Source organism: Taeniopygia guttata, chromosome Z (assembly GCF_048771995.1).
Source record: "Taeniopygia guttata chromosome Z, bTaeGut7.mat, whole genome shotgun sequence".
In the NCBI taxonomy this organism is placed as follows: domain Eukaryota; kingdom Metazoa; phylum Chordata; class Aves; order Passeriformes; family Estrildidae; genus Taeniopygia; species Taeniopygia guttata.
Window position 1 is genome coordinate 9,121,038 of NC_133063.1, and position 26,450 is coordinate 9,147,487.

Genomic DNA, 26,450 nt, shown 5'->3' on the forward strand with positions numbered 1-26,450 from the left:
TTTTTTGTATATTAATTGTAAGTAATATATGGATCCTGATGAGTACTCTTAAAAGTCTCCTACCTGAGCTGTTCCAGTTCAGGAGTTGAAACTGAAAAAAGTACCTAGATTTAAAGAACAAGAAACCCTTTAGATTATTGTCACAACCTTAGTGGGTGGTGACAGACTGACGTGTACAAACCCTTGGAAACAACAGTATTGCAAACATAAAAGGGTCAGATTTCCCTAACTGACAAGAAAATTATAAAGGCCCTAAACCCTCTAAAAGCTTAGTTTATCAGGGATTCCACTTAAGCTTTCCAGGGACCAAAGGAATTAGTATTTGCTCAAGGAAGGGATCAGCCTTCTGCTGCAGCTGTGCTTCCCTGTACTGAAAGATCAGAGCAAACCACAATGATACTAATATCAGCAAATGACCTCACTACTTAGTACAGACTTACACTTCACTGTCTCTCCATGTAATGATGTAAGGTTCAAAGAATTAGCTGTGTTCTGTACAAGATGAACTAAGCAATCAGTTTTCCAGGAGTGCTTTTTAAGCACCAATTTTTATAAAAGCTGGTATCTTAAAATTGGTTTTGCAATTTTATCTCCTATGTAGTGATGAATCTGCCTGCTCTGTACCACTGTTTAAACCATGTACAAAACCTTAACTCTTGCATCGGGTTTTGGTTATGATGTTATTTATCCTTGTTAGTCAAAGGGATACCAAATTACTGAATGGGAACAAAGAATGGCAGCAGAAGGACCAGGAAGTAATTTCATCTGCATGGAGGAGCAGGCCTAGTTAGTAGTCTGTGCTAAACTAAGGCTAAGGATTTTTCCACAGCTGCCAGGTAGGATGATCCATGCTCTGTAACCCAGTTCACAGCATTATTGTGTGTGGCCTGAATACAAGATAATCCTTGGTTAGCAGCTGCACTATAAGAACATGTACTTTGAAGATGCTGTCAGAGGGAACTGGGCAAAGCTCATACAAATCACAAGAAATACACTGATTTTCAGGACACATCACAAGAGCCCTTCTCTTTGCCTAGATCTGCATCACATAACCACAAGGATTTTAATTTTGCCATCCACATAGATAATATTCTTCCCAGAGTGCTGGCCTAGGGATTATGTGAGTGTCATCTTTTTCTCTAGTCTCTGGGGCTGCCAGGAGAAGAAACCCCAGAAGAGAATTGACTTCAGTTGCTGTGCAATACAGCCAATTTTTGGTCACAATCTTCTTAGAGACTACCTGTTTGTAGTTTTACTTCTCAAGTAAAACTGAGGGGTCAAAAACTTCTGTCTCTCCTAAGAAACTCCCACTTTACAGGAATGTAAGCATCCACGTTAGCAGGAAGAGAAGAAATTCATGGACAACATAGAAATACACTGTGGTCATCATGATGGCTATTGCAAAAGGAACTATTGAAAAGGACACAAAAAGGGAAAGAATCAAGGAATTCTACAATTAAAGCTTTAATTCAACAGAACACAAAAAGCTCAAAGCTGAATTTTCTTCTCTCCTCACTGATCCTTTGAATACTTCCTGTCTTCAAGGAAAATGCATCAATTTTGATGGAAACATATTATTCAGTTTCATTTTACCTATAAAGGCCACAGACAAATGTAAATTATAAAGAAAGCACTAATGTGAAATGGATAATGTTACCATCTATAAAAAAATACTTAGAGGCAGTAAAGCCCATTCTGAATAGCTTTCAAGGCTGTAATTTTCAAAGCTATCTAAGAAATGACGAATTTTTTTCTTGATTACCTTGTCTGAAAAATCTGATAAGCTTTCGTTCAAAATCTCAGTGCTACCACTCATATAAAAAGTGTGAAACAAGAGAGAAATTAAGCAAAACACTACTGTAGAATGGTGGATTTTCACTCTTTCTCCACGTCTGTAAGCAAGAAGTAAGGTGTCAGTGAAAGTTGGAGAGAACAAATACTAATTTTTTTCTGGTTAAGAGAAGAAAACAGAACAAGTAAATCCAAGGTAAAAACCTTTTTCTCAAATGTCAGAATCTGCGGGTATTGATGATTCCGAGATTGTAGAAAGTCTCTGTCTTTCAGCCCCATTGCCAAAGAAGAAGCCATAATTTGTCTGTGCTGGTTTCAAGGTTGTTTATTCTGTTTATCTCTAACATGTTCTGCTGCCCTGCCGCAGCTCTGTCCTGTAGGGCAGCGTGTGGGGCTCTGCCCTCAGTGGGATGGTACAAACATTAAATACCAGAAACTACCTGTGCTGTATTTACAGTAACGTGCCAATATCTGTCACCTACCTTGAACAGTGTGTCCCCAGCCTAAACCAACAGAAAAATGCCAACACCACAGTGAAACAGGGAGGGCATGAAGAAGGAGAAAAAGGGCAAGACACACCCAATTTGCTCCATCTTGTCCCCTCTGAACCCCTAATCTAGAAACCTAAAAGTTTACTTTTGCACCCGTGCCACACTTAATTATTACTGATATCAAACACTCAGAGCTTGTAATTCATCCTGTAAGATTGAAAACTCTTTTTCATGGACAGAGATCACAGACAGTGTCTCTGGGGGCACTGTACAGGGGGGTTCCTGACCCCCTGCCAGGGTCTCAGGCCCTCCAGGGCAGACAGAGGGAAGCCCTGGATTCCCACACTCAAAGTGATATCTAGACCAGTTTTTTTACATGAAGTCCATGGAAAACAAGTTAATAGAAAAACAGAATGCACTGGTCTCCAATTTCCACAAGTAAAGTGACTAATGACAGGGAACAATTTTGCAGAGTTGTTGGACAATCTACTCAGTATTGACTACTGAACTACTTAAAAAACCCTTAGAGGATTATCTTTCACATTTTGGATTAAAGACCTGGAAAGCAAAGAATTATGTAGGTTTTAAAAAAAACCCTTTATGAGACAATGAAAATACCCTTCCCTTTGATGGTCTTAAGACACTTTAATTTATTTTCAGCTTTAATTTTTGCCTTACCGTGGCTGAGGGCTGGGAATTAACACGGTGCATATTTCATAAAACTATATATTTTCTCTTCTGGGAGAACACTGTCCCTGCTGTGCCTTCCATAGCCTGCTTTCTCCTGGCATGCCCATTCAGAAGATTGATTGAAAATGAGTCATTCTAAAAATACATTGTTTTTTAAATCTTCTTGCAAACTCAAGAAGATTTAATAGTGCAAATATATCACTGTGACAAATTTAATTAAGAAAGAAAAAAAAGGCAGATTAAACCAATGTCTTTCCTAAATGATACGAAGTTTCTTTCATCCAATTAAATGATGTCAGCTCCTGCTAACCATTTTCTTGAGAAGTACAATTAGAAAAAAGGCTCCTCCAAAGATATCTGAGAACCTGTAAAAAAATGTTCTCGCCTGTGCTGGAACAACACACTTTAAACTCCAGTTTAAATAATGTTCTTAGAGTACCTGCATCTTTGTGGGACTGCCACTGCTGAAATCCATTCATTGTAGAAAATAAGTGCTTAGCTGGAATTATTTTTCATATGCTAGGAGTTCAGTGATTCATTTTATCCTCAGAAAGTTGTCTCAGGTAGGTGAGATTAGCTTGGGAATGATGATGATCCGAATTTGACAGTAGGCCATCCTAGTTTGCTTTACAAGGACTTCCTCTTCTTCCTCCTGCTGGGGGATGAGAACTAAGCACAGGTCCTGTTTGAGACAGAATTGGCATTAGTCCTCACTACTCAGCCTAGCATGAGCACAAATTGGTGTTAAATCCTCTGCAAACCAGGGCAAGAGGAGGCAGAGAGCAGAAAAATGACAGAAACTGGATTTTCAGTAAGGCATCAGGCTTTATCCATGAGGAAGAACTGAAAAGGGATTCAGAAAGAGCACATAGCAGACCTGAATACAGCAGCTGTTGAAGCAGGAGTTTAGAGCTGTACAAAGTGAGAAATATAAGACAGTATCAATCCTCCACCAATTTTGTTCTGCAGAGAGGCAGCTCTGAAAAAGCAATGAACAATTAATTGATTAGAAGATTACAGCGAGCAGTTAGCAGCAACAGGGATTAATAGTATTCTTAAGGCCTATAAACTTGTTCATGTTTTTAATTCAGTTAATACCCAAACACATGGAAAGCTGCTCTTCTACTAAACTCCTCCATGGAATCTGTCAACATCATAAGCCACACTTAGAAAAACTGTAGAAGGAAATTTATCCAAGATTCACGAAGCTTGGAGATGGTTTCAGTCTTATGTAATTTACCTTACAACCATATGCATAAGTTTATAAATTATATCACCCCCCCAAAAATAATATCTGACACAAAAATTAAGTACAAATTGATTAGCAAGAGGAAAATTTCAGTAAGTTACTGTCTCTCTGCATCATTAAAAATGCAAGTGGTTTTCTATTTCCATTTTCTCACCCCGTATTCTTTAGATCATTAATTAAAGATCCTCTCATTGCTCTGCTGCAGTTAAGCTGTGTAACTAACTCTATTCTGGTCTTCTCATCAATTTAAAATAGCACTGTCATTTCTTAACCTGCAGCACATTGAAATGCACACTAAGCATGTGGTTAAAATCCAGTATTGCCCAAGTTTTGTCAGAAAAAGTTTTTACTGTCTGTGGATCTCTCTTTTTCTCAACAGTCTTGATGGTTATTGATCACAGATCTAAATTTTATGCTTATTCTTTTGTACAAGTCCCATCTTCCAGCACATAACATAAAGATGAGAGAACATTTTTCTATATGTGGAAGCATCCCCTTGAGCATTTTGATAACTTTAAAAATGGAATACCTTCATATATTTTGCATTCATAATTCATGCAGATTTCAGTCTGAAACAGCCTCTTTCTGGAAGTTTCTGCAGAAGGAAATCTTGGAATCTCAGATGGTTGTTTTTTCCTTGCAAGAGGAATCTAATAATTAATCAATAGCACAGGATATAAACACCCAGATTCTCTGGATTTCAATTTGTCTTATTTTGCAAGCAGGTTCAGCTCTGTCTTGGCAGTTTTTTTCTTCAATGTAAATAAATATCTATATCATGATTTATATTCTAGGAGTGTCTCATAGTTCCAGACACCTGAAGCCACACTGGACACAGCGCCTGAAAAAAACATCAATGCAAAATTTGTAGGTTCAAGGTGAAAGTAAACAAAAAGAAGATGCAGAGAAAAGCCACACAAGCCTGGTCTGGTGACCTAGTTCCTAGTCCACCTTTTTTTCTCCATGCTAGTGACACTCCAGCATTCTTCCTCGGGGATGCAATTCACCATCCTTGGAACAAGCCAGATTTTCCCCGGGCATGAGGTTTTGTCTCAGCCACAGAATATCCTAAGAGCAGGATGAGACACCAAATACTGTATCTTCATCTTATTTTAGTGATACCTTTTTCTAGCCAGGTCTCAAAACCAAGAAAAAGGTTCAAGGGAAAATAAGCATAATGTCTTGCTTGAAATGAGAATTTTGCTAGCAAGAGCTCAGTGTTTGTGACATAACTTTAGCAGGTTTTCTAGTGGGCTAGGATATTTTGTCTGGCATGTGTGTGCATCTGAGTGTGTTTGACTGATTGCATGTTCTATAGCAGCCTTTTCTCCCAGGAACTTGGCATGGCTTGTGGACTTGCTGGGTAATTTGAATAGATCAGACTCACTTATAGCCAGCTCTGACAACTGCTTTCATCTGCTTCTTCCTCTTAGCTCCACAGTGTTTATTCAGTTCTTGTCCTTAGTATGGGAGGGAGGTTTTCAGTGCTATGTGTATTGCTGTGGAATTAGTTCCTCCACTTCTCCCATTGGTTTTAATTGTTATTTTCAAGCAATTCCTTGACAGTGACAAATTTACACTTGCCTACAGGTTTTCTTCGTCAAAAATGTGACTGCAATGACATCCATACCTCATTTGTTGGTCTGTTCTGCCTTTTTTTTTTCCCCTTTGTCTTGAACAGTTTAACTTTTGTACAGTCACAAGAGCAACCGGGATTCTTTTAAAGTACTGGTAAGCTGTAATGCCAAAATTCAAAGTAATGCCTAGCTTGAATGTTGTGGCCCCACTGGATTCTTTTCTGTAGTGACTGCTACTAAAATACTAGTGCTTGGTAGTGACTACTGCATTTAGAGGTTATTTTCATGTAGAGTGGACATGGTTTGGTTATTGTGTTTTACCCAACAATCTCACTGCGTATAGCACATTTTGTGTATAAGAGGGCTAAGGCAGAGGCTAAAAATAAAAATCTATTCATTTAATTTTACCATTTTTCATGCAATATTATAAGAAATAATCCTATGCTTTATATCTGATCTTGAATTTATGAAAAAATCGCTGAGTAATTGCCAAGTAAATTGATAGATGTGGTTTTGTGGAAATGATAGGGGGAAAACTGCTTACTGGGGCTTCACTCTTAGCTTTAGAGAATGAGTTCACAGAAAATGTGCAGGACTCCAAGGAAGGTGTAACCTTGTTATTATTAATTTCTTTGTCCTGTGCTCCATCCCATCTCATATTATTTTGGAAAACATCTGCTACTTTACATAAGGACATTTGGTTGCTCTGTTTTCTCAATGTCTTCTTGCCAAAGAAGAGCCAAGCTGTATCTGGTGATTCACAGACATGTAATAGCATATTCTCTTCTTAAAAAGACATTTCCACAGCAAACCTGACCACAAGAGAAAATTAGAAGGAGGGAGATATGGAGGGAATACCTACTCTGTGAGTCAGGTCTCAGTGGTGCACCATAGCCATGCATCTTCTGCCTTAACTCTTCACAAGAGCTCATGACACAGTTAGAAATGTTCACTAGCAACATGTTCCTGGAAAGCAATCTGCCTTTAGCAGTTAAACTGCAAAATCTGATAGTTTCCCAGTGTTGTCTGGTTCTCCCTTCCATTAATCTAAACGTAATCTGTACCACATTCTGCCCACACTGGTGCCTTGCAGTAGTGACCAAAACATTACAGCTTCTATTTGGGTATGCATGGCACCCATGGTCCTGCAGGAATGTGTTTTTCTATAAAGTCTCACCGCAGAGGGTGAGAGAGTAACATAATCATGTTGAGATGAAGCCTGCTCATGTTAGCTCAGTGCCACCCAGAATTGCTTTGAACCTAAAGACCTGGCTTTGGATGCAGTGCATTTTTTGTTAGGACAATTCAAAGTTTTAGATATTGGAGGGTTTTGTCAGATAAGTATCTCCGATCCTACTGGGAAATGGCAGGAATGTGCATTGTTTGATGAATCAATTAAAATTAATTTCCCCACAGCCAAGCCATCTTTGGGTTTATTAATATGGGTAAATTTCTTGTTAATCTGTCATTTTTCATCACATTAATATCATCCCAAGAGTCTGAGAAGCTTAGTATAGTTAATCCTCTTGAAGATGAGAGTTGTTGCCTTTCCCCCCCCCTCCCTAGAACATGAAGGTCTTCCTTGGAGAAGCATAAATAGAGTTTCTTCACTGTCAGCTGACAAAGTCTATTGGCAATAGCAAGGCAGTCTGTGAAAGATGTAAGCTTACCAATTAATGAACCAGAGCACTGTTAAATGCCAGCAGAGACCAGGGTGGACCAGAGCCAGACATTCTCTGCCAAACAGCAACACACTGGGGAAAAGCAGATGTGCATTACCTCCAAATACGAGTTTGCAGATGTGGCTGTTATTTATCTTATTTAAACATTCCAGGGTGACTTCACTTAAAAAAGTTGCATAAACCTGGGTGAAGCTCTCACTCTTGGGAAAGAAATGGAGCAAGCCTGGCAGAGAAATATGTTTCTTAAGCCTACCACTCACAATAAACAAATCCTAGGCTCCTAAGCAAAAGGGCCTCCCTGGCATTTTTACCACAAAAGCAAGGAAGCTCAGTGAGAGCTCAGGTGTCTTATTTGAGGGAAGATATTTGTTTCAAATTTCCCTTTTTGGCCCACTAATACCCAGAAGTGGGAGAGGTTCTCCATGAGCATATTGATAACCAAATAATCAGGATGACATTAGGCAGAAGGAAAGTAGGGAAGCAGAAAGCAAAGTATGAAGATGCTGTGTGTTGTCACTGGCCTTCTGTGTTCCAGTGACAGCTGGGAAACTTGCTGGCACAGTGTGCAATTTCTGGGATGGTCTCCCAGAACAAATGTGGACATCAGCTTGTCAAGATGCTGTTGAAGGCCAGGCTGTACAGCCTGCTCCATTGCCTGAAACATAATTCTCACCAGCTTCTTTTCTGCCTGGAAAACCTTCTAGCATGCCTGACATGGCTGGCATAAATGACAAGGGAACAGAGAAGATACTAATCTTGTGAACTGGTGGTAGTGAGGGCAGAGGTCCCAGCTCCACATAAACAGACAGACATAGAAGGAATGAATCCTGCAAACATGGCAATGGAGATATGAGTCATTTAATGCAAGGGCAGAGCTGGCCAAAAATGCTTCCACCTGGAAATGTCTCATCCTTTCTCTTTCCAGGTAAAAAAGAGGGAGGTTTGGAAAGCCAATTATGTGATATGTAGGTTTGGGATGTGGAGTAAGCTGTGTGTTTCTCTGCAATCACAAGGCAGAGCAGGAAACAGCTTTCTTTGCTAGGCAAGGAAGGCAAATGTGTTTTCTGGCAGAGATCAGTTGACACGAGAGATCAGTTAAGACAATGAAGCAGCTCTATGAAGCTCTTCCAATATTTCCATAGCCAAGCTTCCCAGGTTTATGAAACCTTTTCCCTGGCAACTGCAAGTCCTTCACTGTCAGCAAACAGGAGTACTGCCAAGAGTCACTGTGCAGAGACCCACAAACTGAAGAAAGGAGACGTATGTACCCTTGCCTTGTCTCTCCAGAACATTTCAAGGATCCCTGAGCCTTGCTCAGCAGCCTTTCCTTGTTTCCATAAGATGCCACATCACTATTAGTGTGTTTGTGCCCTTCCTCACACCTTTTGCTTTTATTTAGTCACAAAATATGTGTACTCTGGAAAGAAGCAAGCGGGGAATTTACCAGCTAGGGCAGTCGGGGCTTAAGAGATCTTTCATAGTCATCAGTGGAGAAATGTGATGTGTACTTAGCACAGTAAGCCACTTTCTTCATGTAATGCTCTCTCTCGCACACATTTCTGCTTCTTGACCAGACAATCATGCTCTGGCACAGGAGATATGCTGGGCACTGGGCTCCTGACAGGGCTGTGCCTCTGTCCCAACTACAGCTAGTACCTGATATCTGAAACCTTGGATGCAGCCCAGCCTGATTCCACGGGGAACTGTTCGACACTGGAGGCTTCCTGTCTGACAGTGACCATGACCAGTCACAGGACTGTGGAACATCACTCACAATGAATTTGGCTTTTTTTCTGTACTAAGCATTGTTTTCCATGCTGACTACAGCCTCTCTTGGACCCTCACTCAGAGCGACTAATGGGAAGGAGGCAGGAAGGGGTCTTGGCAAAAGTTTTGCTCTTTATTATCTCTTAAGTTATTTACTAATATGTAAAGCCTTTAGAGTTTTATTCTTTATCTGCTTTGACTAAAAAAAAAAAAATGATTTTAAAAGCCAGGAATTTTGTCTTCTTGCTTTTCCTGGAAGATCCTTGGCCCTGACTTAGAAGAACTCACGAAAAAGTCAACATTCTACTTTTGCTGGGACTTACTTTAACAACCATTTAACAACCAACAACATCTGCTGAATTCCTTGGGTTGTGCAGGACTGTCTTCTTTCAGCACTCAAAAGAGGAAATGAGGACTTGAAGACTTTTTTTGAGTGGAAAACACTTGTAGTCCCTGAGAAATAAAGAAGTTCTAAGTGAAAGATGGTCATTCTCAGGTCACCTTTAAAGAGTCTTAGATCAGCTCATGCAGAGGAGAAAAAAGTCACCAACAGGTAAGATTTACCATCCATGAACATTTAATTGTATTAAATTGACTATGTCTCCCCTGTTTGCTAATCTTCTCTAAGTGAGCACTCCATGTGTTCTGCTACTTAAGTATGGAGTAGAATTTAAAGCAGGTAAATAAATTTCTGTCTAAAAATACATGTATTTAAATATCTGACTATCAGCTAGGTTGCTTTAATTAATATTCTTGGTGTTATAACCTGCAGCAACGTTTAGTAAGTGGTATCTTTTTAATCTGCTGCATCTCTTGATTCCCAGGAGTCTTTCTGACACAGATTCCTGCGATGTTGTTGACATCTGTTTCAAGAGTCCTCAGAGAAGACTGCTTATGTAAAGGACAATCTGTCTTGCTGGAACAGCTCAAAGATGGTTCAGTATCATTCCTCTCACTTCATCAGCGGGTGAAAATTATTAGCTCTGTTACTCTAGCTTCCCCTACTCAGGCAAGTGAGCTGACAATGGGTCGTGCTCTCCCCTTTTGCTTTGCACGAGGGTGGATCTCCACAACCTGCTTTTGTGCATGATTTTAGTGTTCATGCTCAGCTATCCTTCATAACCACAGTAAATAAAATAACTTGTAGAGTCTGCCTAGGAAATTTCCACTAAATTCTACTAATATTCTACTTTCATTTTTCTCCTCCAAATGTAGTGCAGAGCTCTGTTGAGTTAACCAAAAAAAGAAAAAATCCCAAACCCATGAGCAATTACCATCTGCTTGCCCATTATTTTAAATGTGTTGTGGGCATTTTTTTTTTCTCCTCTCGTTGTCAGAGCCTATTAAGCTAGTCTGGCTAATGTCCATACTTAAAAAGCTGCAATACCACCAGAAAAGGAATTATTTTATTTTTTAGGTAAAAATATGAGATCATTAGGAGTTTCCTAACACTATACTATAACAAAATGTGAAAAATTTCCAAACATTTGCATCTCATTTCCATTTACCACTGTGAAACCAAATTATTTTTTTGTAATCATATAAATAATAAGGGCTTTCAATCTGTAACTTGATTGTCAGTTGGCAATACATGTGTTGGAATTTCTTCAAATATTACTTTGAAAGAGACAATAACGGGTTTTGTCCCCAAGTGTCCCAGATGAGTTTCAGTAGCAAGATACTTTTTCAGAGAATCAATCTCTACTCATCTATTGATTTCTAAGTGCATTCACTTTAAAATGTTCATATTTAGTCTGGGATTCCCACAGCATTCTCCTGATGAAATGGTGCTTCCATGGTGCACTGTTCACTTGGTAAAAAACTTTTAGGATGGCCAAGCCCAGAGAGTGGTGGTGAATGGAGTTACATCCAGCTGGGGACCACTCACAAATGGAGCTCCTCAGGGTTCAGTTTTGGGGCTGGTCCTCTTCACTGATACCTAGATGAGCACGTCCAGAGAAGAGCAATGGAGCTGGTGAAGGATCTGGAGCACAAGTCCTGTGAGGAGCAGCTGAGGGAGCTGGGGTTGCTCAGCCTGGAGAAAAGGAAACTCAGGGGAGACCTTCTAACCCTCTACAGCTGCCTGGAAGGAGGAGGTACCCAGGTAGGGGTGGGTCTCTTCCCCAGGTAGCAAGTGACAGGGTGAGAGGAAATAATCTCTAGTTGCCCCAAGGGAGGTCTAGACTAGATATTAGGATATTCTTTTTAATTTTTTTTCCCCCAGGAAGAGTTGTAGAACATTGAAACAGATCGGAGCAGGGAAGTAGTGGGTGGATTCACCATTCCTGGAAGTATTCTAAAAACACTTCAATATGGCCCTCGAGGACATGGTTTAATGGTAAGCATAGTGGTGGAGCTACACTGATAATCCCAAGAGTCTTTTCCTTCCATGATGCTATGATCTGTCATGCTCAGTCTTCACAAAAAAGAGGTTTCTTTGTGGCTGAGGGGTGAATGTCTGATTTGTGTCTGCTCAGGTCTTGACAAGGTATGGAAACCTGAAAATGTGTCTCAATTTCAATAATTTAAAAGCAAGCTGCTAGATATTGGGTTTGTACATGCAGAAAATTCCCAGTTTATCCAGCTATGAAACTGATAGTCCCATATCAGCCATACACCAGCTTCAGGATGATGGAACACACAAACAAATTAGAAATCATCGTACACATACTTCGGCTGTTTTCAACAAAAGTAAAGTGAAAATTGGAACAGGATATGAAGTAGGAATACCTTAATTACATTTCAGTACATGTTCTCCCTTTTTGTGCAGACTGACCTTCCTTGGGTTTGACTTTTATGACCAGCAGCTGACAAATTGGCAAGATACGTTCTATTATCTGTAAATTTAAAGGATTTTTTTATTAAAAATTTATTAGAAATGAATTATACTTTCAGTCAGACAGTTGTTGTTTGTGATGGTCTAAGCCTCTCATAGCCCAGCTGAAATGTTCACCACACAGGTTTAAATAAGTCCTTCTCTAATTCAAAATATGCCCAGCTGCTGCAGCTCGAGGTTCCCAAATACAATGTTATATCTGACCCTCTCATACAAAAATAGATTTTCTGAGAAAAGCAAATCTCAAATAAAAAAATTGTTTCCATCTCACAGCACTAGCAGAATTCAGCTTCCCAATACCAAGGGCTCAGCAAAGCTTGGGTGTTTGACATCACATGTAAAGGCCATTTGTCTTTTTCAGATATATTTTTACTACCTATCTCAAACTGTCTGTAAAATCACAGGTGACAGGATGTGGCAGAGTTATCTTCAACAAGGAATCCCCCAGTGCAGTTACAATCTTGATGTGGGATTTTTGGTGGGTTTTTTGGTGGTGGTGGTGGTGGGTGTTTTGGATTTTTAATGACAAGGCGAGTGTTAGTTACAGAATAAATAAAAATCTCAGGATTTTTTAACTGGGGATGTTTGTGGTGGCCACAAACCACCTGGTACGTGAATATGTAGAACAGCATCATGCAACATTGTTCAGTAGCCTTCATTTAAATCACATTTTCAGAGAGAGCTTTATGGACTCTAGATCATCTGTGGGACTTCAGGAAGAAAATGAAATTAAGACATTAAAATTGACTTAATCAGGACCATGATGAGTATCTTTCCACCCAGACTTTCATTTGGAAGTTAAATATTTGCCCCAGGTATGTAGTCCATGCCACCACTGCTGTCAGTGAAGAGAGGGAGCTTGCAGTAGGGCTAGTAATTTCATCCCAGGATCAGTGTCTGAGAAATAAATCACTAATGCATCTTCATAACTGGAGTAATTTTTATCTCCAGAGGTCCTTGTAATGTGCCTGTGGATTACTTTTTTTGTTTTCCTCTAGAGAGGATTTTACCTGACAAAAATGTACTTTTAAAATGGAAAAAGGTAGATTGCACCAGTGTAACCACTGGGATTTAATTTAACCTTTCTTTTATCTTTTTTTTTTTTTTAATAAGAAAGCAAAAACCTTTTAAAAAGAATAATTTACCTCCATTGCAAAATGAAACCTGTCAATATCACCTGCTTTCATTCTTCAGTATTTGGCTCTTGTCCCCAGAAGTTGTCTGATATGATAGTTCTGGTTCCCTTGAACTGCCTTTTTCTTGGGGAAACCAGTGAAAAGTATTTTCTTGCCCTGTTATCTTCCTCAAACACAGACCTTGCCTGGAACATGGAGTATGTGGGAGCCTGCCCTTGAACTCTCAGTCTGCAGCAGCATTAGCATGTGTTAGTTTTAGCAGTGTTGGGCTCTAATTCTGAGTAGGTTGTCTGGCATGTAAATAAAATGGGCTGATTCTCCATTACAGTCCTTTGGCTGCTTCTGTTAGTAAAACACCCAAAAAAAACGGAATGATCAAACAATGGTCCTAGGGAAGGGTAGGTAAAAGGGTATTGGGTTTTCCTATGAAATGTATGGCAATATCTTTTTCTAAAGTGATGCAACACTTAAATGCTGAATATAACAGCTAATGATTTGTGCCTGAGCAAGTAAAATGAGGCTTAGCTGTGTGGAACTTGCCATTCAAAACCATGCTTCGATTTCCAAATGTAGCCTGATAGGAATTTCACAGGAAAGCATTGCAAACAATTTATGAAATCACTGGGGTTTTTTATTGGCTGTGATTCCATTTTAAAAGAACATCATACCATTTACCCACATCATGCAGGAAAAAATACCAGGAAAATAACAAATTAAAATCACATTCACAATGTCTCTACTTTAAATCATCCTCAAGTACTGCATGCATCCGAAAGAAAGCTGGGGAGCATTTCTACTAGAAAATGCATGACTAAGTTAGATTTTGTTCTGTGTGTATGAAAGAGAGAAACAGGCAGTTTTTTTAATGACAGTACTGAAACATTTTACTAACTCAGTGCATGAAGAAACACTTATCTTGATAACATATATTCAGAACAAATACAGACAACTTTCAGATACAGAAGACGTTACATTTAGATCACAACAGCTAATTTCTAACAATGCTTGTTCTAGCACAAAAAGCTTGGCAAAAAGATGTATTCAGCAGCACTGGTATGGTCTTTCTTGATGCAGGAGAGAGGCTGGGAGGGATCTAAGCCATGTATGGTACTAGAAACATAGACAGAGGAACTCCAAAGTGATTAAGCACATGATCTTATATTTTGTTTTATTCATTTTAAACACAAGAGTAGCATTGATAATTAATATTGCAGTCTGATTTCATATGGCTTTCTCTACATATAAATGTGAGTTCACAAGGTCAATGGCAAACTAAATCATTTACCCTCCAAATGAGAAGGCCCTTAGACTGTTTTTTTACTAACCTGTAAGGTCTTGGAGTTGTGAGGGAAAATGACTGCAGTGTCTAGCCAACAACCTTTCTGTGTAAATAAAAACTAGTTATAAAACTAAAATACCTCATTTACCTGAGATTGAACAGACCAGTGATGCAAATAAAACAATGTCATGAAAGACAAAAAGATAGTCAGAATCCAAACAATGAACCATGCTTCTCTTTGGTCTCTTGTTTAAGTGCTTCATCACCTGCTTGAGTGCCAAGGGGAAAAGTGTGTGACAACGCTTCTGACTTCCACACATGAGTCAAAGGTGTCAGTGTCCCTTGTTACCAGCTCTGAGTGGGAAGGGAAATAGATGGGTAGAAGAGAAGGAAGAGTGCCTTGCTCTTGAGTCGGTTCCACATGGCTTAGGCACTTCAGGACCGTGGAATGACTTGAGGAGAGATCCACTCTCATGCAACATGCCAGAGTTATGTGAGGCAAAACCAAGCAAAACCTATCCGATACCTGTGGCAGATCGTCTGTCATGTTTTTTATGGCAAGAAAAGGGAAATGGGAGCCACCAGCGCATGCCTGGATGAACTCTCCACTGTCAGTGGAGGAAGGGCTGGTGAAGGTGCGGCTAGTTGAGACACAGAAGTGATTAAATGGCTGAGCTGGAAGCCCCCACAATGAAACAGACTCAGTAAACACTATTTATTAAATCACCTCCTCTTTCTCTCTTGTTTTGTGAACCTGGAATGAGGCCTACCAGACTCAGTATAGTGATCCTATGGCTCTCTTCAGGGGTTAAATCCAGATGTTCACACAGCTCAGGAGTTCAGCTCACAAGGGCAGTATTTTTAGTGTTCTGAGCCCAGTGATAGCACTACCTGCCTAAGAAATTTTAGTACAGTCTACACAAGATCCTGACTTAGACCAGTCATTCAATACCAGCAAGCTGCTGCGACACAATTATCTAAAATGGTACCAAAGTCTTCCTTTCTCTCTCTCTTCTCCCCATCTTCTCCAATTTCCTCACCTTCCACAGATGTGTGCACAAACACGCACATCAAGCTGTCAGAGAGACTGTGAAAACAATCAGCACTACCATTCTGCAAGGAGAATGCTAGGCAGAAAATTCTGATTTTATATCAGAACAGTCTTTGGTTGGATGAAGAAAGGAATCAGTAACTGGTGCTAGGGAAAGGTCAGGAAGCAAGTGGTAGAGAAAAGCCAGACTAAAGTGGAATAAGCTTATCTTCTGATTTGTTTGTTTGCAGAGTTCTCCAGCACAAGGCCAGGGGAATATATGAATGGACGTGTTCATTTTAGCACAGGTACACTTCTGCTGGTTTTACTTATGTATTAAAGGATGAGTGCCACAGAGATTAATCAAGGCATTTCAAAAGTATTGATGTTTCTATGTCAGTGATGTAGGATAGGAGATAGTGACCAATGAGTGGCTGAAACGAAGAACCAGGCTCTGCCTTGTAGCTTTTGGGGATATTTGGTACTCTGTAGTAGAGCATCAAAATAAGCTGCTGCCCCTGTGACAGAAAGAGAGTTTCCAATTTTGCGAGATTTACTTAAACAGCCTCAAATTACTAGTTGCTGAATTAGCATGGGCTGAGTAGAACACTCTTCCTAGAAAATGGTAAATTGTTCAACACTGCCATGCTGTACTGATTCATAGAGTGTTTTGGGTTTATTGAAAGTCTCAGGAGGGAAGCAGTCATCTTGCTTTAAATGAAAGTTAGGCAGAAAAAAGTCTCACTGACATTATCCAAATGAGTAAAACCTGCCTTCTGGATAGTCCTTGGCAGCTTGTACTTGAACAAACAAGTCTTTTTCATAGATCCAGCCAGAAACGAGTTGCATCTTTATCACCATGTTCTGACTTGTATATCAGCCAATCCTCTTCAAGGATTCAATAAAAAGTTATATTTGAAATTATTTGAGAAGAAGTGAGGACTATAACACCTCAATAAAAATTGTGCAGAGAGGGTATACTATATTTATTCTCTCTCAAAATACTCTTTTCCTATTACAACAGATGCTACTGGAAGGTACAGATCTCTCATGCTCAATTCCTTAACCATGGTATGGATTTCTTCTGTTTATCTGGAAAAGTGATAAATGTCTTTTAAAATATCTTATTTATGATCATATTAAGATGTTTGCCTCAACTCAGTTGCATTGAACAGGTGAAAAGAAGATACATTGAAGTGTTTTTTTGAGGTGACCTCTGTACCTGCGTCTGCAAAAGGCCACAAATATAATGGTGAGAAAAAAATCAATCTTCTCCCACCCTGCTAGCATCAAGGGATACCACACACTTCTGTAATTATTAATTAGCTCCTGCACAGCACTAAGAAGCATCCTCACTTTATGCCTTTATAGTAGGTAGAGACTGAAACCTACATTTTACAGGTGCACAATCTCAGTGGGGCATAAAATAAGTGACCTCCCCAAGGCAATGCAGTAATTTAGCACAATAAACAACATGGATATTTATGGATCTGCCATGACTAACATTCAGACCACCACACACTCTCATACACTGCAGGAAAGGGTGGGCAGGACACAGCCACAACAATGTGCTGGAACCCAAACGTCCAACCCGCAAGCACTGCTGGAAAGGGGATGGTTGAAAATGGCAGAAAGAGGAAGATTGGTTAAACAGAGCAGCAAATACATTTGTCATTGGCTTCAGAGGGGTTGGGGAGGTCCTCTACCAGAGCACTGTGCACTCTTCTATGGTTTCAGCTCTCTGTATGGCAAGTGCCTGACCAATTTGCTCATTCAAGGTAAATGTATGGCTAATTCCCAAAGTAACATGACTCTTGCTTAGATTCTGAGGCATTTAACTTCTACAGCATTTGAGGGCAGATGACTCACTTCTTCCACAATTCTGAGTGATGTCAGCTGTGTAAGTCATGCATGATTTACTTTCCAAACGATCTTTTATTTATGTCACAGATGGAATTAAAACAGAAAATCTCTGCTTCCATGGGACAACTGAGATATCCCTTCTGAGAGCAGATGTGCTCAACAAAAAAATGGCTAATGTGACCCAATCAATAGGAACATTATAATAATGACTAACTATTATCAATAATAAAAATAAGATCATTTTAAAAAATTAAAGAGGCCACTGTTGATACTAAGTGAACACTCCTTCTTGCATTGGATGGAAATGAGATTGTTCCTTTCCTATGCTTGATGTGCAGTTGCCTTATTTAACATACATAGTACTATGGCTTATAATAAAAGTTGTGTAGTCTGCAGCTTTTTAATCTTTACATCCATTCAGAGGCATCTACTGGATGTGACTATGTACAAAATTAAGGAATGGATGAGTCTTGGGGTGGAGGAAAGGGAGAGAGGCAGTTGGGAGGGAATGGGAAGCGAAGGGACTCCTAGTGAGCAATTGAGGGCAGAGGTGGGGAGGACTGCGGGATGAATGGCAAGATTGTAAATCCCCATTGGGCAAAAGAGAAATCCTTTGCAGTACTGTTTATGCCCATCTAACAGTCTGCAGCTGTTACTTCTTGAACATGTCCTGCAGGGGCCCTGGTAAGTATTTGATGACTGTGTCTAGGATGCTCTCTTCTTCTTCCTCCTCCTCATCCCCACAGCCAGGAGGGATCGCCTTCTTTGGGCGTGTCAGACTCCCTTCAGCATTAGCTTCCATTGCAGCCTGGGCCTCTGCTTCCTTTTCTTCCTTCTTCTTTATCCCATACTGCAGGGGAGAGATAACACATCGTCTGAATCATAATATGAGAAATAACACACCCTGCTGAACAGAACGGCTGATGAAGCCGGCCCTTGCATGTGGTGCCTCATATTCTGCAGTAAGAACATCACATATTCTCACTTTGTTCTTTTACACAGACACTAAATATCCATACTAACAACCCTGCACTAGGTATAGCCCACTGAATCGACAGTTTTAGCAAGAAGCATCGCAAGATGCTGAGATCCCTCAGAAGCAAGCACAGGGGAGAAACTGAGACATTTCAGCCAAGGGTCACTAGTAAAGAGAATATAAGCTTTGTGTTAGTGAAGAGTTAGAGCAGCATTCTACTGATGTTGATCCTTCTCTTTTCTGTTAACAAGTCTGATGCCCAGGTCCATTATTCACAATGATTTCTAAAGTCCACCTGCAGCATTTTATAGGTTATAGATGTGGCAAAACTTCAGGGAAAAATTAGATACCAACAAAAAAAAAGCAAACAGGTCAGGACAGACAGGACAGCAGTGAAGACAACAGTTTTAGATATTCTCATGTGGGACACATCCTATTACATTCATTCATGTTCTCTTTGTACACGTGGGACAGAAAGATCTCTGTGAGAAAATCAGCTAACTCATATTATTTGAAGAGAAACACTCTGAACCCTGTGAGTTCAAACCTTGAAATTTGCTACTTCCACTAAGAATTGGCAGCATGCCACTAAGACATTACATGAGTAACCAGAGTACATGAGTAGCCAGAATCTTATTTTATTACATTACATTCAAGAGGCTAGATTTAATACAAGGCTAAACATATGCACATGCTGCTTTTTCCATGAGTGTTTGCACTGCTTCAGAGATTAAGGTGATACATAAGAAAAAAAAAAAAAATCAACTCAAACTGCCACATGCAAATCTAGAGCAAAAAGTCTATCTGCAAGCTATCCTCTGTATTATCAAATCATAGAATGAGTCAGGCTGGGAGGTGAATTTCAAGGCCATTCAGTCCAAGCAGTGAGAAGGAACATTTTCAGCTAGATCAGGTTGTTCAGAGACCTGCTCTGTTTTATTGAGATCCATTGCCCAGCCGTGCTTCAAAGAGGCCAGCTGTACCTTTCAAGGATGCTTGCAGCCCCTAAGCTCACAGCTCCCTGTCTGGCAGCATTATTCTTCTCCTTAGTCTTTTCACCTTGTGAAAAGCTACCTTAATGGCTGCTCACTAGCAGCTCCTCAGCCACCAGTCACCTCACAAGCACCTGCACAATTGCTTACAATCCATGTTGCATTAATACGCTTGAAAACAACATTGAAAAGAAAACTGAATATGATTTCAAAAACACCAAAGAATTAAGCTGGTACCATGCACTCAGTATTTTCAAGTACCAATAAAATCTTACTGCTGAATAGACATTAATTAGATGCTATTTTCATTATTTTTTCTTTTCATTTTTTCTACTTCTAAAATTAGAACAAATTGTTAACCAGTAAAACCAAACTTGCACTGCTGCATTCATGACTTTTTGATTTCAGAGGGCTGTTGGGTGTGACTTTTCCTCCTAAATATTTCTGGGCAAAGGTATAATTTTTGATTCCTTTCTCCATTGTTATTTATATTTAAGATGACAACCTGCGAAGTAGAAAGCAGCGGCTTCAAGACACTCTTAACTCTCTAAATCAATTCTCTCATTACAAAATTTTCATTAAGGACTTTTGTCTTATAATTTTTGTACCTCCTGGGCGCTGGTCACACCTGATTTCATGGGAAAGATATGAAAGACAAATGAAATCTCCATTCAGATGTGAGACAAAGAAAGAATTTGACCAGCTTATAGTTACAGAGCTGTACAGTACAAAGGGGATTCAACACAGGACCAGCTACCACGCAGATGGAATGACATGCACTGATAGGTTGTAGCCAGTCTGCCCCATCCTCCCTCTCAGGCCACAGGTAGATGTCTTCAGGTGATTCCCAGTGTGATTTATACACAGATTGTGCCTTCCTTCCCCAGCTAGAGGGGAACAGTAGTGGAGACACCAAAAATCATAGTAACACACACGTATCCTGCATGCTTTCAAATCCTCCATCTCAAAACAAGTATCAGCTCAAGATGTGTTTCTCCTCTAGCTTAGGAACTTGCTGAACAAACATTCAGTTCAGAGGAAGGAGTGAGTGGAACAAAACCAACCAATTAGTAGAATCCAGTATTATAATTTAAATTTGGTAGTATTTTGTAATGCTTTGCATTAACAAAAATGTAAGCTGTGAACATTCATAGGTGAAAAAAATTACATACTTTAGGTTTGAAATTGTTTCAGGGGAGATAAAATTATAGAAATTAAAGTCTTAATATAAGAAAAAATTTAAAGAAGTGTCTTCACATGAAATCATTTGTTTGAAGTCAACAAATTATTTTTAAAAACATGACTAAAAATAATCTTCCTGGTACTCTGGTTTTCCTGAGGATAGGAAATATTTAATTACTTCCAAAAAATTTAAGGGATGAGAATAGTTTCATTTTTACTCAAAGTTCAACCCTACAAAATTTTTAATATCAAAAGTTTTATCATTACCTGCTTGGCCTTCAGTCACATATTCACATCTTCTATTATATGCAGAATTATGGACCTAACCCAGGAAGATACTGAAATATTTTTAGTATGTGTACCCTCTTGCCACTCCTAAAGTTATTACCCTGTGGCCACATGGGGATTGTTGTCAATGGGTGATGTTAGAGAAATGCTGTCAACCTGGAATCCTCAGTCAACAGCTGGAAAGATCAGGGAAAAAATACCCAGGCCCTTGGCTTAGCCCACACTCACTGACTGCATGTCAGGAAAAGACCAGACTAACACACAACATCAACCTCCTCCCCGTCTCTTTTCTTCCTTATGCCTGTGAAAAATGCATATTTATGATTGGCTTTTTGCAAATATTACAATGAATATTATATGTGTAATGGTAGAAAGTTATGCTGTATTAATTGTCTTACGTATTGTGTTAAGTGTAGTTTTAGGTTACAACATAATGTTATAATAGAGACTGTGTATGTTGGGGGGAGTTTTCTTTTTAGGAATGAGATACTCGCTTTGAGGAACACCTCAGTCTTCCAAAGGAGAGGAATTTATGGCTTCTTATCAGAAGAAGCTAATTTCTTCAGGCCTTGCTCAGACTCAAAGACGCCATGGGGATTAAAGGAAACAGTTCACATACAACAGAGTTTCTTGTTTAGAATAGAATGTATGCATAACCATGAAGGATGTATGAATATGCAATGAGTGTCTTGGTTTAAGGTTATTCCTTTGTTCACAAAACACGCTTTTCCTGACTTAGTGTCCGAGAGCATCCGGACGTCCGTAATTCTTTGCTTTTCATTGTCTTGTAATTGTCCTAACTCTAAACTTTATTACTCTAATTGTATTATTATTTTTGTAACCAATTTATTATTATTAAACTTTTAAAATTTTAAAAACCAAGTGATTGGCGTTTTTCACATGCCTACAGTTTTTTACAAAGCAAAGTAGTTGCATGAACTGGAAACATTCTGGAAATGTGATCTAACAACAGCAAGATTGTCAGGGAGTAGAGGGCTGTTGAGTCAATGGGATCTGTAGCCCAAAATGTTCATCTATTATAAATACAGATACCATTTCTTAAGCCAGCAGCTTCTACTAAAAATTAACATGTTTATCTAGAAAATATCTAGGCCATGGAATGAATAAATAGTAATATCCTAGTTAAGAGACTTGCAGAAGTCTTTGGGTCAGGAGTGGAACTGACTGCAGGAAGACAGCAGAAATCAACATGCAAGGGAGTGGTTATCCTTGGATGAGATTTGGAACTGCCCACTGAGAAACAAGCAATTTATCTGAAAAAGCTGAAGAACTGAAAAAAAGGAGGGGGGATACTGAAATAGACATTTTTTGGAATTCACTTGAGTTAACAAAATGAATTAAGCATTTAAATTTTAGCTTGTAAAATCATGTGTTGAATTTTAACCTTTTACTTAAGAAACTTCAGCCTTCACACAAAACACATAGGAAAATGAAAACTTCTGAAGATTCTTGCATAAAGAACAATAGTGGAGAGGACTGAGGATGCGAAGAACCCAGATAAAGAATCTTCCCTGTCTCCAAGTCCATCAAGACTGACAGATGTACTCAGATAAGCACCAAAGGACCAAAGGCGCACGCACAGACGAAAAGTTCAAAAGTTCAATCATGAGGAAGACCACGATCTTCAGCCTCAAAAGACCACCAGAGTCCCCCACAAGACCACCACAACAAACCACACGTGCCCAGAACGGCGTGGACCTATTTAGCATGAGAGGTGAGGACAGGTGGGGCCAGGGGTTGAATATGCATAGAAAAGTTGTGTAATGTACTACATATAGAACACATTTGTGAATAAAATGTGGGTCAGACCAAGGCTCAGGGCACAAGTTTTTTGGAGAGCTATCTCACTTGTGCCAGGTGCTGATATACATACCCACTTCATAACTACCCCAGGTTGTGGAGTCTATTTATTTATTCCATATATCGCTTCAATACAAAGACTACTTGAAGACTATATGGTAGGACAAGAGGAAAGTCAGGAAAAAACTCTTCCCTCCAAGGTGCTCTGAGAGCTTGAAACTGGACCTTAGTCCAAATATTACTGCATATGAAATAATATTGTGTGAAATAATACTGTCTATCACATAACACTGAGCTTTGTCTTCTGGGAAAAGGTTGGCATGTGAATTGTAGTGGTAATGAAATGTAAACTTTAAGGCATTTAGAGATTTTGAAGAGCTAAGATTTTAGTTAGAAATAAGCCTTACTAAAGTTAATTAAAATAATAATAATAAATGAGTAAGCCTTGATGAAGTTAGGAGTTAGTAGTTAACTAATAATTGATTGCTTGTCAGCACAATGTTTAGTTAGCTGGGTTTATAATGAAGAATATAGAAATTGACAAATAGCTTTTAGGAACATAAGACAATTGTGGGCCTCCTCTGTTCTGAAACCAATTGAAGACAAGGAATGGGAGTTCTACCAAGAGTTCATTTGTCATACTTGCATTAAAAAAGTAGAAAGGTCAGAACGAAGACTTCATTTACTTCCTCATTTTGGGACCCCTCCCCATAAAAGGGACCACCGGCCCATTTCAAGGGACAAACTACGCATGCTTAATAGCTTTTGGAGTAATTAGCATACGAAGCGGGGATTGGGATGTACTAAAATGATGAATATGTATTTGTATTTTGTGTATTTAATACTTGTATGGATAAAAAGACTCTGTAATCACCTGAAAGGTGCGGTGTGTATTTGGGAGCTATCCCGCACGCTGCCCGGCGTCGAATAAACATACACTTTCTAACTTTAAACTGTTAGAGAGTTTTTGTCCGTCACAGTTAGATATCGATACTAGATCAATATCCATATTTTTTTAATAAATCAGTTACATCTCTCTTCCAGGAATTGAACTTTGCAGTGCTTTTGCACAGCTGCAGGTAGAGCAGTGCTGAAACTATGTCTAAGCAGCTGTGGCAGATACAGCCATCTTTGGAATTACTATGATATTTACTAGCTAGGGTTTGAAAAGCTACTAAGAGATTTAAATGCTTATTCCTTATCTTGCTTCCTAAAAATGTTACAGGATATACAATAACAGCTCTGTTTCATTCATATTCAGAGGCCTGCAGGCCAGAATAAAAGCTCTGGATTAAACCCTCCAGCAGAACCGACTCCTTCCTTCACCATAGCCTTGAAACCTTCTCCAGCAGAGGGAAACCTGAGGAGCGACCCTCTGCAAGGGAAGCTCCATCCTTGACTTGTCTCCATGTGCCCAGCTGCAACATCCAGCTAGCCAAAAGTGTCTCTGGGGTGAAACACCACAGTGGCCACCATTTGGTCCAGCAGCAGGGCCAGACAAGCCAAGGCAGGTCCCGTTCTCAATACTGGTACCACCAATAGCCAGACTTCAAAGCATATGGTTAGAAAAGACACTGGAAGGGCAACATGCACTCCACTTTATCTCAAGAGTTAACTTGAACTGAATAAGTCTTTTTCTTAGACTCCAACTACTGAAAATCTCTCACCTGTTCTGGAACTTAACTACCCTTTGCAATTAAAATATTTCTTCTCATGTCTAATTTGTTTTATCATGAAATGCCTTAAAAAAAAAAAAAAAGCTGGAAAATATGCAGCTACTGCAAAAATATTTATCTTGGACATTATTTATCAGTTGTGCAAAGTTCTTATTTTTCTCTTCCATTACCAAAGAGAACATGAGCCAAATTTAGATATTTCCATCATTAATGCATGGAATTTTCTGCCAGGAATATATGATATATGTAGAACTGAAACAAGTCAAGAGCAATAGGTAGAGTTCAGCACTGACCTTTAGTTCCACAACTGTGAGACACTAGGGTACAGAAAAAGACTTCCCTTTTATTTGATTTGTGCAAACTTGGAAGTCTTTCTACGTGATTTCTTTGGTCTCTATGAGCAAACAGGCTGTCAAATACAGGAGGTGAGGGTACTGAAACCCAGAGCCCCAAGTACACTGTTCTCACCACTGTTTAAAGCACAGAGCCTACTTTGACGTAGATCTGCCCAAAAATATGCCCTGGCTTTTCTTTCACCTCAAATCTCCTGATTTCATTTTGTGCTAAGTTTGGCTCTTTTTGATTGTTTGTTTTTATTGGTCTACGTGTCTTTGTAATCAGTTCATTCATCCTGAGTTTGATAGTGAGGATTAGTCCCCAGAAAATGTGTGGGGGAGCCTTTTAACACATATGAAAGGAGGAAACTCTGTCTCTCAAGTAACCCATTTAAGTGCAAGGTCTGCCATGCAGTGTTAGAATTACACAGTTTCTGGCAATTCAGACATGCTGACTCTAGATAATCTCTTTGCTTTCTGAGGAGTAATGAATGAAGAATCACAACCTGCCACGTAGGCAATCCTGCCAGTTTCAAGCTGTGGCAAGGAATGAAAGGTATGAGGGGGTGTTCAGGGTGTCTCAGCCCATGACACACCAGCAGGGTGTGTGGGGGTCTGTGTGGAGTGAGTGTAGGTGTGGGCATTTTCTTGTCTCTACATGCTTCTAACCCTGTCAATGCATTAGCAGAAGACAGCTGATTAATAATTGAAAAGAACAAGGCAAAGTCTGGCAACCACAGTCCTAAACTACATTGTTCAATTTTAACAATGTGTGAGCCAAACAGGAGCACAGCTCAGGAGAGAGGTGGCAGAGAGAAAGAAAGGAGGACAATTAAACTTCAGGTAGGGGACACTTGAGATGCAAAGCCAGGGCCTCATCTCTCCTGGAAAAGATGTTCTGAAACCATCTCCTTGGGGGCTGTCAGAGTTTTCCAGGCAGTTTTCCAGCAGTGATTATTTGTAAACCTCACTCATGTACCTTGAATCCTTTACCTCATCCAAGATTCCACTTCCCCATAAGTTCCCTGTGGCTAGACATGTCTTGCTACTCTGTGATTGCTCAGGCTTTCAGCTCTGTCAAAATCACAGCAATTCTTCTTGCATGACCTGTCTTGTTTCAGGTCTTCCAGTATGTTCTTCACTCTTATCCCCCTATTTCTCTCAGGGGGCTCTCACAGCAAACACAGAGGCCTGCAGGTTTACTCTGGCACCACAAACACAAATCAGATGCCAACGCAGATTTCAAAGGGCTCACCTGATCTTCATCAGCCTCCATCAGCATCATCTTCTGGTGACACTGGGTGAATCTAGCAGTCTTTCCTTCTTCCCCATAGCAATACTGCTGCCTGGGAACCACACCCCTGGTTTCTGTCCCAGTTAGCTGTGGAACTGAAGAACAATCCTATGGGAATACCCAGTGCCCCAGGCATCCAAGAGTAATGCTACCCTAAACAATAGAGATGAAATTTGCTTTTCTGCTGCTCCGTAACAGATGGAGTGCAAGATAAAGCACTGCTCTCTGGAGGAAATCAAATCTGTACTCAACAAGCCTCGTTTGTTTGCTTTGATTGGAAACAACATCATATCTGTCCACTACTGCTGTTTAAGTGAAAACCAGAACTGCATCAGGTTCCTGATTGCAGAAGTCACCTCTAAATCTTTTGCAAACTCAGATCAAGGGGAATAGTATCATTGGTTTCCATGGAGACCAGCCCAGACAAACCTAGTTAAAAGAAAGGGATCATAGGATTATAGAATAGCTTGGGCTGGAAGGGCTATTACAAATATC

At 39.7% G+C, this 26,450-nt stretch overlaps 1 protein-coding gene across 2 annotated transcripts in view; it reads right to left on the bottom strand.

The window, feature by feature from the left end:
* The window catches only part of CPLX1 (complexin 1), a 199,807-nt gene that overhangs the window by 78,600 nt on the left and 94,757 nt on the right, over nt 1–26,450 (bottom strand). The window contains exon 4 of one of the 2 annotated variants that reach the window (XM_012577356.5): nt 13,829–18,241. Within the exon in view, the coding sequence (XP_012432810.1) occupies nt 18,044–18,241 (198 nt within the window). The 3' untranslated portion in view covers nt 13,829–18,043. 2 annotated transcript variants of the gene reach the window in all.